The sequence below is a fragment of the Neofelis nebulosa genome, chromosome 17, assembly GCF_028018385.1.
Source record: "Neofelis nebulosa isolate mNeoNeb1 chromosome 17, mNeoNeb1.pri, whole genome shotgun sequence".
Taxonomy (NCBI): Eukaryota; Metazoa; Chordata; class Mammalia; order Carnivora; family Felidae; genus Neofelis; species Neofelis nebulosa.
Window position 1 is genome coordinate 8,237,920 of NC_080798.1, and position 14,262 is coordinate 8,252,181.

The 14,262-nt window shown below is 50.0% G+C and overlaps 1 protein-coding gene across 3 annotated transcripts in view; it reads left to right on the forward strand.

The window, feature by feature from the left end:
* Nucleotides 1-14,262, forward strand: part of IZUMO2 (IZUMO family member 2) — a 32,729-nt gene that overhangs the window by 15,405 nt on the left and 3,062 nt on the right. For 2 of the 3 annotated variants that reach the window (XM_058708328.1, XM_058708325.1), the window contains 3 exons: nt 7,401-7,501; nt 8,437-8,563; nt 11,056-11,157. In XM_058708328.1, coding sequence (XP_058564311.1) covers nt 7,401-7,501; nt 8,437-8,563; nt 11,056-11,157 — 330 coding nt within the window. Of the gene's footprint in view, nt 1-7,309; nt 7,502-8,436; nt 8,564-11,055; nt 11,158-14,262 lie in introns of all 3 variants that reach the window. The other variant, XM_058708326.1, reaches the window with a different exon arrangement.

Genomic DNA, 14,262 nt, shown 5'->3' on the forward strand with positions numbered 1-14,262 from the left:
AGGAAAAACCATAAATTCTGTTAAGTTGTTCAGTCTATGGTATTTTGTCATGGCTGTCTGAGCTAAGATAGAATGTCATGAAGCAAAGCAAGGCAGACTCCAGGCTCACGTAACTTCAGATACAGAGGGCGGAGGAAGGGCTGGATCTGCTCTGGGTGCAGAAAGACCATTCTGGGGCTGTGTGTGATGAAAGAGCCTGGAGGGGAGACACTGGGGGGCCAGGAGGATTGGGATGAGACCGCAGTGAAGTTTTAGGATGTGAGGACAAGGCTTGAGCCAGGACCAAGTTCATGGGCAGGGAGAGGGCAGCAGAGCTGAGGAGTCTGGCAGTAAGAAGAGGGGCTTCACTGGACCCTCTGTCACTCGTTGGGTCTTTGAGTGTTGGGCCTGCAAAGGTCTCTCTGGGGCTGTTTGACACATCTTCACGGGGTGGTTGTATGAGTTAAATAAGCTAATAAAACTCACTGCCTGTTGTCAGTAAGTGACAGCTAGTCTCCTTCCGTTTTGCCCATGGTTCATCTAACTTTTACTTGTGTGTACACATATATTTTACATCTTTACAAACATGAAGGATATATAACTTTGAGGTTTTTCTTCTTTTAACCTTCATTCGCAAGTGTCATCCCCTGTTACCGTGCAGTCATCATAATTATTTCAGGCTTGATAACATTTCTTTTTTTTTTTTTTTTTTCAAATTGTATTTTCTTTTTTTTTTTTTTTTTAATTTATTTTTGGGACAAAGAGAGACAGAGCATGAACGGGGGAAAGGCAGAGAGAGAGGGAGGCACAGAATCGGAAACAGGCTCCAGGCTCCGAGCCATCAGCCCAGAGCCTGACGCGGGGCTCGAACTCACGGACCGCGAGATCGTGACCTGGCTGAAGTCGGACGCTTAACCGACTGCGCCACCCAGGCGCCCCAGGCTTGATAACATTTCGTAGGCAGGATATACCTTTATTTAATCACTCCCCTGAGTCTATATAACTGAAAATAACTTTTTATTAGTTGGTTCTGATTGGAGATGGCCCCCTCCAAGTGACAATTCAGGGACCTAGGCTCCTCCCATCTTCAACATAAGACTTCAGCAGAAGAAGAAAGACTGGGGAACGTAACAAGTGGGAGGTCTGGGCGTGGCATACGTGTCTCCTCTCTCATTTCATTAGCCAGAACTTAGTCACGTGACCACCCCGACTGCAAAGGCATAGGGGAAATGTAGTCTAGCTGTGTGCACAGAAAGGGAAACAGTTTTGAGGAAGAGTTATTTGCCACACATTATCCTAATGAGGGATTATAGCGAAGAAAACCTAGGTGCAGAGAGTGGAAGAGAACTTCCCCAGATCACAAAGAGATTCAAATCTATCAGGCAAATTTTATTGGCACTAAAATCCAAATACCACCCCCCCTTTTTTTCCATTAGATTTTTGATCATTCTTGTTTGAAAAGAGAAAACCTATTGTGGTTTTTTTTTAAATGTTTATTTATTTTTGAGGGAGAGAGACAGACAGAGAGTGGAGGGGTGGGGGCAGAGAGAGAAGGAGACACAGAATCCAAAGGAGGCTCCAGGCTCTGAACTGTCAACACAGAGCCTGATGCGGGGCTCGATCTCACAGACTGCGAGATCATGACCTGAGCCAAAGTCAGGCGCTCAACCGACTGAGCCAACCAGGCGCCCCAACCTATTGGTTTTTATTGATTAATTTTGTACCCAGTAATTTTACTTAATTATTTTATGGTTTATCATAACATTTCAATAGATTCTCTGATTTCCAAAATAGCAATCATATCATATTCAAAGAAGGATGAAATCCCAGACTTCTCCGTTCCAATTATATACCCTTTCTTTCTCTTGTCTAGCTGCACCGATAGTTTTTCCAAAAGTGGTAATGCTAGATGGTTTGTTCTATTTGGACGGACAGTTTGTTCTGACTTTCATGGGGAAGCTTTTGGCGTTTTAGCATTACGCCTGGTTTTGGGTTTTGATTATATGTATATAATTAAAAACAAGGGAGAGACAAGAAACTCCTTAAGATTTTTGTCATTACTGTTCAAGATGGACCCATTCTTAAATATACTAAGTTTATGTAGAAATGGATAACTACTGAACATTCTCAAAACCCCTTTCATATCCATGATTATATCTTACTTTGTATATCAATTAGCAAATTATATAATAGCCCAATATCGAACCATCCTTGCATTCCTGGACACACATCTTCCAGCTCCCACCGTAGGGGTCTATTTCCTACAGAGGTGTTAGGTGACAGGTGACACTGAGGCAAACAGGGAGCGGATGCCCAGGGATATTGCGTAATTCAGTGACAGACTCCATTCATTCACCATCAGTTTAGATGGGGTGAACTTCCACGTGTCCTGTGGACTTCAGCTACAGGGGAAACTTGGGTTAAATGGGTTAAATGGACTTTGACGTCACCTCCTGTGGAGGGCAGTTAAAAGACTCTAGCTAAAATGGCAATATTACTGACGGTGTCAGTACAGCCAGATATTTCTCAGTACCGGGTTCCCCCCGGCCCCGCATCGTACTCCCAGACTCCATTTCCCAGCATTCCCCCGCCCGTAGAGACCTTAGGTCTGGAGGAGGGTGAACCCGCAGAGGTTCCTGGGAAATGTAGTCCAACTGCGAAGCCGCGTTTAAAGAACCAAGGTTTAAATAGTTCCGAGACCGCAACCGCGCAGGCGCATTCCGCGGCCCGCCAGAGGGAGGGTAAAGGCCTGGCTGTCCAGCGCCACCCACGGGGGCGCACAGGTGAGTCCCGACCTGGTGGCCCGGAGTCTGAGCTGGTGGGTGCGGGCCGTGCCAGGCAGGCTGGCGGACACTCAGAGGCGGGTCCGAGTCGTGCCTGGGTGGGCGCTGTGGGCGGCGTCCCGCCCCCTCCTATCACTCTGGAGGGGGCCCCCGGGCGCCTCTGCCCCCGCGCCGCTTGGAGCATCTCAGCGCGCAGGAATTGGGCGCCTGCTGTTTGCCTGAAGTCAGGCGAGCGCGGTCTCCCCGAAGGGATCCCGTACGTTTCCTCACTTCGCAGGTCAAGAAACAGACTCCGCGGCTTCTCCCAGGTCCCAGGGGTCGGCCTGGGATCACACCCTGGGATGTCTGACCCGAAAGCCTCCGCGTACTCCGCACAGTCACGCCCTCCGCCTCTGTCCTCCTTACCCTGAGCGTGTTATCTGGGTCTCTCATCACTTTCTGACCTCCCTGCCCCCCACCCCAACCCCCATTCAGCCCCCCTCTCTTTGTGTCTCTGCGCAGCCCCCTTCCTCAGGAGTCTGTGTTTTGGTTTTGTTTGTTTGTTTGTTTGTTTTTTCTAGAAACAAGGCCATTTTCTTCCAAAACCGCAGCACCGTGATCTCATCAGGACAGTAACATCGGTACAAACTATTAGCTAATCCACAGACCTTCCGATGCTGCTAATTGTCCCAATAATGTACTCGATGGCAAAAGAAAATCCCATATCACACACCGCGTTAGGTATTAGGTCTCTGGAACAGTTAGTTTTTCAGTCTTTCTTTGGTCTTGATGATCTGGGCAATGCTGAAGATTATGGACCAGGTTCTTCTGGAATGTCTTTTAGTTTGGCTTTGCTCAGTGTTTCCTTGTGATTAGATTTCGGTTTGGCAGGAATACCTTAGGCGGGATGCTGTGTTCTCATCAGATCAGGAGCCCTGTGATGTCTGTTCCTCCATCACTGGTCATGACCGCCTTGATCACCTGGCTGCATTGGTGTCTGCCAGGGGCCTCCACTCTAAAGTTGCCTTCTCTTTGTTATTATTGTCTTAAGTTTGTTTATTTATTTTTGAGAGAGAGGGAGAGAGAGAATCCCAAGCAGGCTCCATGCTGTCCACACGGAGCCAGACGAGGGGCTCGATCCCACAAACTGTGAGATCATGACTTGAGGTGAAATCAAGAATTGGGGGCTTAACTGGTTGGGCCACCCAGGAGCCCTTTCTTTTTTTGTAATTATTAAGTGACTTGTGAGGAGATACAGGAGAGCCTGTAAGACTCTGTTCCACATCAGGATTTCACCTACTGGTTTCAGCCTGAACTGCATTGGCCCCTGTGTCACTGGGTGTAGTGAGGCGTTTGCCTGGAAACACACAGGAGATTGAGTCTTTTTGTTTCTAGACTGTATCAGTTGCCGTTGCTGCCGTAACAAGTTACCACAAATTTGGTGGCTTCCAACAACACAGATCTGTTCTCTTACAGTTCAGGGGGTCAGAGTGGTGCTCCCTCTGAAGGCTCTAGCGGACAATCCGTTTCCTTGCCTTTTCCAGCTTCTGGAGGCTTCCGCGTTCGTTAGGTGAGGCCTCTTCCTCCGGCTTCAAAGCTGGAGGGAGAGCATCTTCTCTCTCTGACTCTGCTTCTCTTGACTTGCCTCACGTGGCCTTCTCCTCTGAGTCAAATATCCCTCTGTCTCCCTCTTATCAGGACACTTAGGATTGCACCTAGGACCCAACCCGGATGATCCAGGTTAATCTGCCTATCTAAAGGTGCTTAACTTAATCACATCACAGGTCCATCCTACAAGATATCTTTTTAGGGCCATTATTCAGCCCACCACCTGGTCTATATCCAGGCCTGCCTCCCCCACTGGGCAGGGAGCCCCTTTAGGGCAGAGCCGCACGTCACCCATCGTTCTGTTCTCCGATGAGTATGTCACCCTCACATGAGTCTCAGAGCGTATTTGATGAATGAGCGGGGGTGACCATAGTCTGAACACCAACTTGTCTTTGGCAGAGATATTTTTTGGGGGAGGGATTTTTAAGCTTTATAATCTTTAAAAAAAATTTTTTTTAAATTTACATCGAAATCAGTTAGCATCTAGTGCAACAATGATTTCAGGAGTAGATTCCTTAGTGCCCCTTCCCCATTTAGTCCATCTCCCCTCCCACAACCCCTCCAGCAACCCTCAGTTTGTTCTCCAGATTTATGAGTCTCTTCTGTTTTGTCCCCCTCCCTGTTTTTATATTATTTTTGTTTCCCTTCCCTGTGCTCATCTGTTTTGTCTCTTAAAGTCCTCATATGAGTGAAGTCATATGATTTTTCTCTTTCTCTGACTAATTTCACTTAGCATAATACCCTCCAGTTGCAAATGGCAAGATTTCATTCTTTTTGATTGCCGAGTAATACTCCATTGTATATATAGACCACATCTTTATCCATTCATCCATCGATGGACGTTTGGGCTCTTTCCATACTTTGGCTATTGTTGATAGAGCTGCTATAAACATGGGGTGCACGTGTCCCTTCGAAACAGTACACCTATATCCCTGGATAAATACCTGGTAGTGCAATTGCTGGGTCGTAGGGTAGTTCTATTTTTAGTTTTTTGAGGCAACTCCATACTGTTTTCCAGAGTGGCTGTACCAGTTTGAAGCTTTATAATCTTAATTTCATTTTAATTTTTGAGAGAGAGAGCACGCGCGCACAAGTGGGGGAGGGGCAGAGAGAGAGGGAAAGGGAATCCAAAGCAAGTCCCCCCTCAATGTCAGCGTGGAGCCCAACATGGGGCCTGAACCCGCAAAGCCATGAGATCATGACTGGAGCCAGAACCAAGAGTCGGACATTTAACCGACTGAGCCACCCAGGTGCCCTGGGGATTTTTAAACTTTATTTCAGCAGTTTTGAGAGAGAGAGAGAGAGAGACCATGAGTGGGATGAGTGGGGGGGAGAGGGGCAGATGGAGAGAGAGAGAGAGAGAGAGAGAGAGAGAGAGAGAGAGATCCCAAGCAGGCTCCACGCTCAGTACAGAGCCAGATGTGGGGCTTGATCTCACAAACCGAGAGATCATGACCTGAGCCGAAACCAAGAGTTGGATGCTTAACCGACTGAGCCACTCAGGCGCCCCTCTTTAAACAACATCTTCAGCAGGAGATCGGGATCCTTATGCAGGATTGATAAGACAGATAGTAGTAGCAGCTTTCCAAAAAATGGCAGATCCGTATACAATGGAATACCACTCAGCCATAAAAAGGAATGAGCCCTATCACGTGGTACAACATGGATGAACCCTGAACACAGGCTAAATGAAAGACGCCAGGGGCGCCTGGGTGGCTCAGTCGGTTGAGCGTCCGACTTCGGCTCAGGTCATGATCTCGAGGTTCGTGGGTTCAAGCCCCGCGTCGGGCTCTGTGCTGACAGCTCGGAGTCTGGAGCCTCCTTGGGATTCTGTGTCTCCCTCTCTGCCCCTCCCCCGCTCGTGCCCTCTCTTTCTCTCTCTTTCAAAAATAAACATGAAAAAAAATGTTTTTAAGTAAAAAACGAAAGAAGCCAGACACAAAGGGCCACATATTACACGATTCCATGTCTATGAAATGTCCAGAATGGGCAAATGCATTATGACAGAAAGATGAGTGGTTGTCTGGGGCTGACCTTGGAGTGGCAGCACAGAACAGGGAGATTTGGGAGTCACTGATTAACGGTGCACGGTTTCCTCTTAGGGTGATGATGAAAATGTTCTGGAACCAGATAGTAGTGATGTTGCACAACATGGAGAACGTACTAAATGCCACCGAATTGTAGAATTTAGAGTAGTTAAAATGGTACAGTGTATTTTACCATAAGAGAAAGGAGTCAGGATCAAAAGGGGGTTTGGCCTCTGCAGCCAGACTTCTGGGTCTGAATCCTGCTCTGACACTCGACACCTCTATGATCTTGAGCAAGGGCCTTGACCTCTTGTGCCTCTATTTCCTCATCTGGGGATAAGTCGAGCCACTTCTTTTTTTTTTTTTAATTTTAAAAAATATTTTATTTATTTATTTATTTATTTATTTATTTTTTAACGTTTTTTATTTATTTTTGAGACAGAGAGAGACAGAGCATGAACGGGGGAGGGGCAGAGAGAGAGGTAGACACAGAATCGGAAGCAGGCTCCAGGCTCTGAGCCATCAGCCCAGAGCCCGACGCGGGGCTCGAACTCACGGACCGCGAGATCGTAACCTGAGCCGAAGTCGGCCGCTTAACCGACTGAGCCACCCAGGCGCCCCTATATTTTATTTATTTTTGAGAGAGAGAGAGACAGAGTATGAGCTGGGGAGGGGCAGAGAGGGACGGGGAGACAGAATCCGAAGCAGGCTCCGGGCTCTGAGCTGTCAGCACAGAACCTGACGAGGGGCTCGAACTCACGAACGGTGAGTTCGTGACCTGAGCCGAAGTCGGACGCTCAACCGACTGAGCCACCCGGGCGCCCCTCTAGCTACTTCTTTGAGAAGTAGTGCAGTGAGCTGAACCCCCTGTTTGCTAGTGGTTGCTGGTGTGGAATGGGGGCCTCGGGCAGCCTGTCCTGACCTTGGCTCCAGCTCTTAGGAGACCAGTGCCCCCACTGTCATGAGGCATCTTTGGGAGAGTGTCTGTCTGTCTGAGCCAGAACTAACCCCCTCTCTGCTCCAGTCTCCTCCTCCACCCTGCGGACTGAGACCCGATCCTTTCTCCTGGAGGCACACCCCCAGGACCCAACAGTGGCCACCGGGACCCTGATGGCTGAGGACCAGGTGAGTCTGGGTTTCCTCTTCCCCAAGATGATTTTACGGCCCCCTCAGAGAGCCATACTTATCTCTGCCTGTGGCCCGAAGATTTTCCGCCCCTCCTAATCGTGGGGAAGGGGCGAGTGTGGGAGGGACTCTGGGGCTGGGAGGTGCGGGGAGGAGAGGGCACGGGGGCAGGATGCCCTGAGCTGGGACACAGTCTAAAAATCGGTCATCTAAAGCCCGGGAGCCTTCGGGTGGCCAGATGAAGAGGGCAGTGGATGGTTTTGCTTCACCCCCCAGCCTTATCCTTGGAGTTGGAGATGGGAATTGGGATCCCGGCTTGAGTCTGGGATGGAGTGCCACTCAGGAATCGCTCTTGTACACAATGGCTTGAGAATTAAAAAAAAAAAAAAAAAAGCGTTTCTTAGGGTTGTCACATACAGGTATGCAGGTTACACACTGCACAAGAGTGCCTCATCTCAGTGGCGAGATTCACATCTTACACCTCACACACTGGTATATTGTGGGAATTTTTTTCCAGTTTATTTATTTGTTTATTATTATTAGTGTTTATCATTATTATTATTTTTTTTTTTTTTGAGAAAGAGATAGAGAGAGAGAAAGCGAGTGGGGAGGGGCAGAGAGAGAGGGAGAGAGACTCCCAAGCAGGCCCTGGGCTGTCAGCACAGAGTTCCATGCAGGGCTCGCACTCACAAACCGGGAGATCATGACCTGAGATGAAATCAAGAGTTGGACGCTTAACCGACTGAGCCACCCAGGTGACCCTCTGTAGGCCATCTTTACTCAGTCGTCTCAAATCAGTTGAGTCAGTACGTTCCAGCCTAGAATGTTCCAACTGTTTCAACCACCAGCAGTGGTAGGCCCTAGGCCCATGACCTCTCCAGCCCCAGAGTTCTAGAAGGATGGGTCTCTCCACCCTGTAAAATTGGCCTTTACAGGAATCAGTGACCTTCAAGGATGTGGCTGTGGACTTCACCCTGGAGGAGTGGGGCTGGCTGGGTCCTGGCCAGAGGGAGCTGTATCGGGACGTGATGTTGGAGAACTACCAGAACCTTCTCTCACTGGGTGAGGCCCTGCCCCCATCTGCCTTCATCTCCTTTGTGCCCACCCACTGGGGGCATTTGCTGAGGTCATGTGGTTCCCTCTCTGTTCCTCTAATTGGTGCCTCCTGGCTGGGCTCTGGCTGTCCCTCTCTCTCTCCACTGGCTTCTCCTAGAGTCCCAATGTCCCCAAGGGCCCCGAGTCTTCTACCTGTCCTGCACAATCTTCAGCCTGTGCCCCCACCTTCTTCTCACGCTTTCCTGGAATGCCTGTTCCAGAATCTTGGACTCCAAGTGCTCCTTGGATGTTCATCGGGCTGCATCTTAGAATCTTTCCAAAGCACATAAATGTTGTCCCCCAAATGTGTCTTCCTGGCCCTACACTGTCGGTCCACCTGCCTCCTGCGCCCCTCCAAGTCCCTCTTACATTTGTTACCCTGAGCTCAGCGTCTGCACACAGACCTGCTCCAATCCTCCGGGCCCCCCCATCCCCCAGCCCAGACCGTCCTCACTCCGCCCACCCCCCTTCCCAGCAGCCCACCACGTCCTCTCTGCCCCCCAACAATCTGCTCATCGCCCCCCCTCCATCCCTGCAGTCCAGCCCTGACCTGGCCTTATCCTCATCCCCTGGCCCTTCTCTGGCCTCCTCAATGGTCTGTCTTTCTGTCTGCCTCCGTCTCCCCTCAGTTTCTTTTTCTGGTCCTTCTGTCTTGCCTTTTCCCTGGAAGCAATGGTGGTTTGAAGGCCGCTTCCTCAGCCGTCCTCACTTACACACGTTCCCTGGACAAACTCACCAAGAACTCGCTTAAGCACCTGTGTCGGGGCCCCAGGAGAGCCCCCAAGTTCGGGTGGTTCTCTCGGAGGATCCACAGGCCTCACACGTAGCTGTGCTCACAGCCAAGATTCCTTGCAGCAAGAGGACACAGAGCACGGGTGGCAAAGGGATAAGGCACGTGGGGAGAAGTCTAGCAGCAACCAGGGCAGAGTCCCCTCCCCGTTGAGTCACACAGGACCACAGGACCGACAACAAGATGTGTCAACATGTGTGAGGTGTCGTCCACCGGGGACACTCGTTAGAGACCCGGTCAGCGCCCAGGGTTTCGCCGAGGTCTGGTCATGTCAGCAGCCTCCGCCTGGCACGGACCAAGCTCCCGGCTCCCCGAAGGAAAGCAGGTGTCGGGCAGAAGCCACAGTGTTTGCACAAACGGCTGAGGCGCCGGGAGCCTCTCCTGTCCATCAGGAACCACTGCGAACCCTCTTGAAATCCAGCTTCCCAAACGCCAGCCAAGGGTAGCCTTGTGAGCAGGGCTTTCCAGAAAGAGCAGGCAGCCTGCCGTGTGAACCTTTTCTGCACAACTCGTGTGTACAGAACGAGGTCCCATTGGTCTGTCCCCTGAGCTCCAACTTGATGCAGCTAGTGGCCTCCCCTGAGCTCACGACGTCCCCACAGACCCCCTCCTCGTCTGCCCACCCTCCCATCTCAGGGACAGTCACCCACCAGTCCTGGGCCCTGCCTTCAGCGGCTTCAGACCCTCGTGTGGCCTGGCCCCTGCCGGCCTCCTCGATCTCATCTCCATCCGTTCTCTCCCTTCCTCACTTCTCCAGTGGGAGGAAGGTTCGCCTTCTCAGGCGGGAGCTTGTCCACTCCTGGGAACGGTCAGTAGGGAGATGCGTTCGTTTCCCACAGCTGTGTAACGGATCACCGCAAACCTGGTGGCTTAATACGGAAGAAATTCGTTCCCTTACGGTTCAGAAGCCAGACGTGCAAAATCCAGGCGGAGGCAGGGTCCTGCTCCTTCTGAAGGCTCCAGGGCGGAGTCCTTCCTGGATGCAGCTTCCGGAGGTCCCGGGTGACCCTTGCTGTTCCTCGCCTTGTATCCCCATCACCCCGATCTCAGCCTCTGTCTTCACATGACCTTTCCCCTGCCCAAGGGTGTCTGTGCATCATCCCCTAAGGCCCGACCTACTCCCGCAGGACCTCGTCTGAACGAATTACATCCTCAAAGCCCCGATTTGCCAAGTAAGGTCACATTCTGAGGTTTCTGTGGACAAAGTTTGGGGGGCACACTGTTCAGCCCCCTATAGGAAGAGAGAAATCAGTGAGCTTAAACATCGCGGCATAGAAAAAGTAAAAAGAAACCGATGAGATTAATTTCAGCGATATGGTTCATTGCACCCAATCTGTCCAAAATATGAACATTTTGGTATGTGTGGCAATCATAACCAACACACAAATTACTAATGAGATGTTTTACATCTTTCTCCATAATAAGTCTTCAAAATGCGGTGCGTATTTCACATCGAACTTGAACAACACAGAGCCAGAGCCTTAAATAGTGACGTCAGGGCTCAGGCTCTTTCTGGAATGTAGTAGGCGCTCAACAAATGAGTCTTGCTTTGACCAGTAGAGCCTCTAATCAGTAGGCACCCAATGTATGCATCTCCCCGGCACACCCAGGGCCTGGGACCCAGCCCTGAGGCCTCCCTATGACTGGCCAAATCTTGTGTCTTTTCTAGGGGCAGGGCCTCCAGGGTTCAAACCCGACGTGATCTCCCGTCTGGAGCGAGGGGAGGAGCCCAGGATGGAGAAGAGAGAAGGCTGGCAAATGACCTGTCCAGGTGGGTGAGGACGTCCAGCAGGTGTAGGCCGTCTTCCTCCCGTGTCTGTCATGATCAGTGACAGGAGTGAGGCAGCACACGCCATGATCGTGGGCGCTGGGTTTGAATCCCAGCCACACCACTTCCTGGCTCTGTGACTTTCTGGCAAGTCATTTAGCCCCCCTGTGCCTCAGTTTCCTCACCTGCACAGTGGGGTGAATAATAGTACCCAGGGTTGGAAAGGATAAACGGATTAACACGTAAAGTGTAGCCCAGCGCCTGGCACACGGTAACCCCTGGTCAGAACAGGCTACGATGATTATCGGTGATTGTTTATTGGGGAGCATCTGTATAAAGACCCAGAGGTGGGACCCGGCCTGACACGCTGGGGAACAGGAAGCCGGGTTTTTGCCGCCACTGGCCCACGGACTCCATGAGGGGAGGGGGTCGAAGCGTCTTTGTTTCTGTCGCTGTCTACCGTGTTGTGGGTGGGGTTGCCCCCCTACCCCTCACCACAGCCTCCCCCCGGTCTCCCCCCTCAGGCTTATGCCCTCCAGTGCATCTCACACAGCTCCAGAGGGGTCTGCCTGCACCCAGAGCTGATCCCACGCCCCTGCGCACAGCCACCCCGTAGCTCCCTAGGACCCCCGAGAGCAAGTCGTAGCCCCTCAGGCCCAGAACCGGAGGCCCTGTGTGGCCCGGCCTGTGGTATCTCTGGCCTCACGTCTCATCCCGGTCCACCATGGCTGTACCCCACGTCCTGACCCCGCTGAAGCACTTGTTTGTCCCTGTCTGAACGTTGGTTTTTTTTTTTAATCAATATATATTTTTTAAGTTTGTTTATTTTGAGAGAGAGAGAGCACACGCGCATGTGTGAGTGTGAGTGGGGGAGGGGCAGAGAGATTGAGAGAGAGAGAGAGAAAGAGAGAGAATCCCAAGCAGGCTTCGCACCTGCAGTGCAGAGTCCAATGCGGGGCTCAAACTCATGAACCGCAAGATCATGACCTGAGCTGAAACCAAGAGTCGGATGCTTAGCTCACTGAGCCACCCAGGCACTCCTGGGTGGGCATTCAGGTATTCGGATTGGCAAGCCTGGGTCTCATGCCTACTCTAAATGGGGTGGGGGAGACTGTGATTAACAGCCCCACCAAGACTACATGGAAAGGGGAACAGTGGTTCTTTTTCTTTTTTTTTTTTTATAAGAGTAGTTTATTTTTCTTTTTTTATTTTATTTTATTTTATTTTATTTTATTTTATTTTATTTTATTTTATTTTATTTTATGTATTTTTTAATTTTATTTATTTATTTTATCTAAGTAACAGTGGTTCTTCAAGGGCAGGGATGCTATGGAGACGAGGAGGGTATGTCCATGTCCAAGTGCAAGCCGGCCCCTCCCCCTCTCTGAGGGCAAGGGTCAGATGTCTCGTTCAGCACAGAGGCGTGTCCCCCCAGCACTGTGGTTAGCAAGTAAGTAACAACTGTGCAGTTAATAGGTAGCTCATGGGGGCACCTGGGTCAGTTGTTTAAAGCATCTGACGCTCGATCTCAGCTCAGGTCGTGATCTTGAAGTCCGTGGGATTGAGCCCCACACCAAGCTCTGTGCCGGCAGTGCGGAGCCTGCTTGGGATTCTATCTCTGCCCCTCCCCCACTCACGCACACATACTCTCTTTTCCTCTCAAAATAAATAAACTTGAAAAAATTTAAAAAACTGCATTAAAGAGGTATCCCGTGAACAAATCTGCTGGCATCAAAAAATCAGTCCCCTTCAGCAGATTCCATATGGCTTTACTTCCTGCTTATCGTCTCTCCTCTACACTCCCCTTTCTCCAAATTGCGAGGTTGGGCTATAAAAGCCTCACATACATTGAATATTTATTGGTATCTTTTGATCAAATTAAAGTTACTTGTGTTCATCTCAGCAACTTTGAAAATCTAAGGAAGGAATAAAGCAGGAAATGGAAATCTCCCCATAATCATGCTTGCTTCTCAAAAAATTACTTTTTTCATATTTTATATTATATTATATTATATTATTTTGAGAGAGAGAGTGCAAGTAGGAGAGGGGAGTGGGGGGGGGAGAGAGAGAGAGATCTTAAGCAGGCTCCACGTTCATCGTGGAGGGCTCGATCCCATGACCCTCGGATCGTGATGTGAGCTGAAATCAAGAGTCAGATGCTTAACCGACTGAACCGTCCAGGTGCCCCCGCTTTTAACATGTTACCCCAAAAGCTTGACCGTAGTTTTTAATTACAAAAGTATATAATAAAAACAGGAATAAACCAGACACAAAAGGATACACATATGATTCCGCCTACATGAGGTGCCTAGAGCGGGCAGATTCGTAGAGCCAGAGTGGACTGGTGTTTGCCAGGGGCTGGGGAAGGGGGAACAGGAGTTATTGTTTAATGGGTATAGTGTTTCAGTTTGGGAAGATGAGAAAGTTCTGGAGATGGATGGCGAGGCTGGCTGCACCACAGCGTGAATGTATATATATATATATGCAACTGAACGGTACATCTAGAAACGACTGAGATGTCATGTTCTATGTTGTATGTGTTTTGTCACAATCGAAAAGCAAATATGATAAATGGAAAACCCTCCAGTCCACCATGCACATGCATATGGCACGTTTACACGTAGATACACCTATACAACTCAGTCCTTTTTATTTATTTATTTTTTTTAATTTTTTTTTTCAACGTTTTTTATTTATTTTTGGGACAGAGAGAGACAGAGCATGAACGGGGATGGGGCAGAGAGAGAGGGAGACACAGAATCGGAAGCAGGCTCCAGGCTCCGAGCCATCAGCCCAGAGCCCAACGCGGGGCTCGAACTCACGGACCGCGAGATCGTGACCTGGCTGAAGTCGGACGCTTAACCGACTGCGCCACCCAGGCGCCCCGACTCAGTCCTTTTTATATCTCGAGGCCACGACAAGAATCTGTGTCATGTCTTTTGAAACAGCAACATAAACCGTGAAACTTGTCTTTCATTTTTGTTAGTTGTTTTCTGTTTATTTGTCATTGAGAGAGAGAGAGAGAGAGAGAGAGACAGGGTGCCAGCAGGGGAGGGATAGAGAGAGAGGGAGACACAGAATCCGAAACAGGCTCCGGGCTCCGAGCTG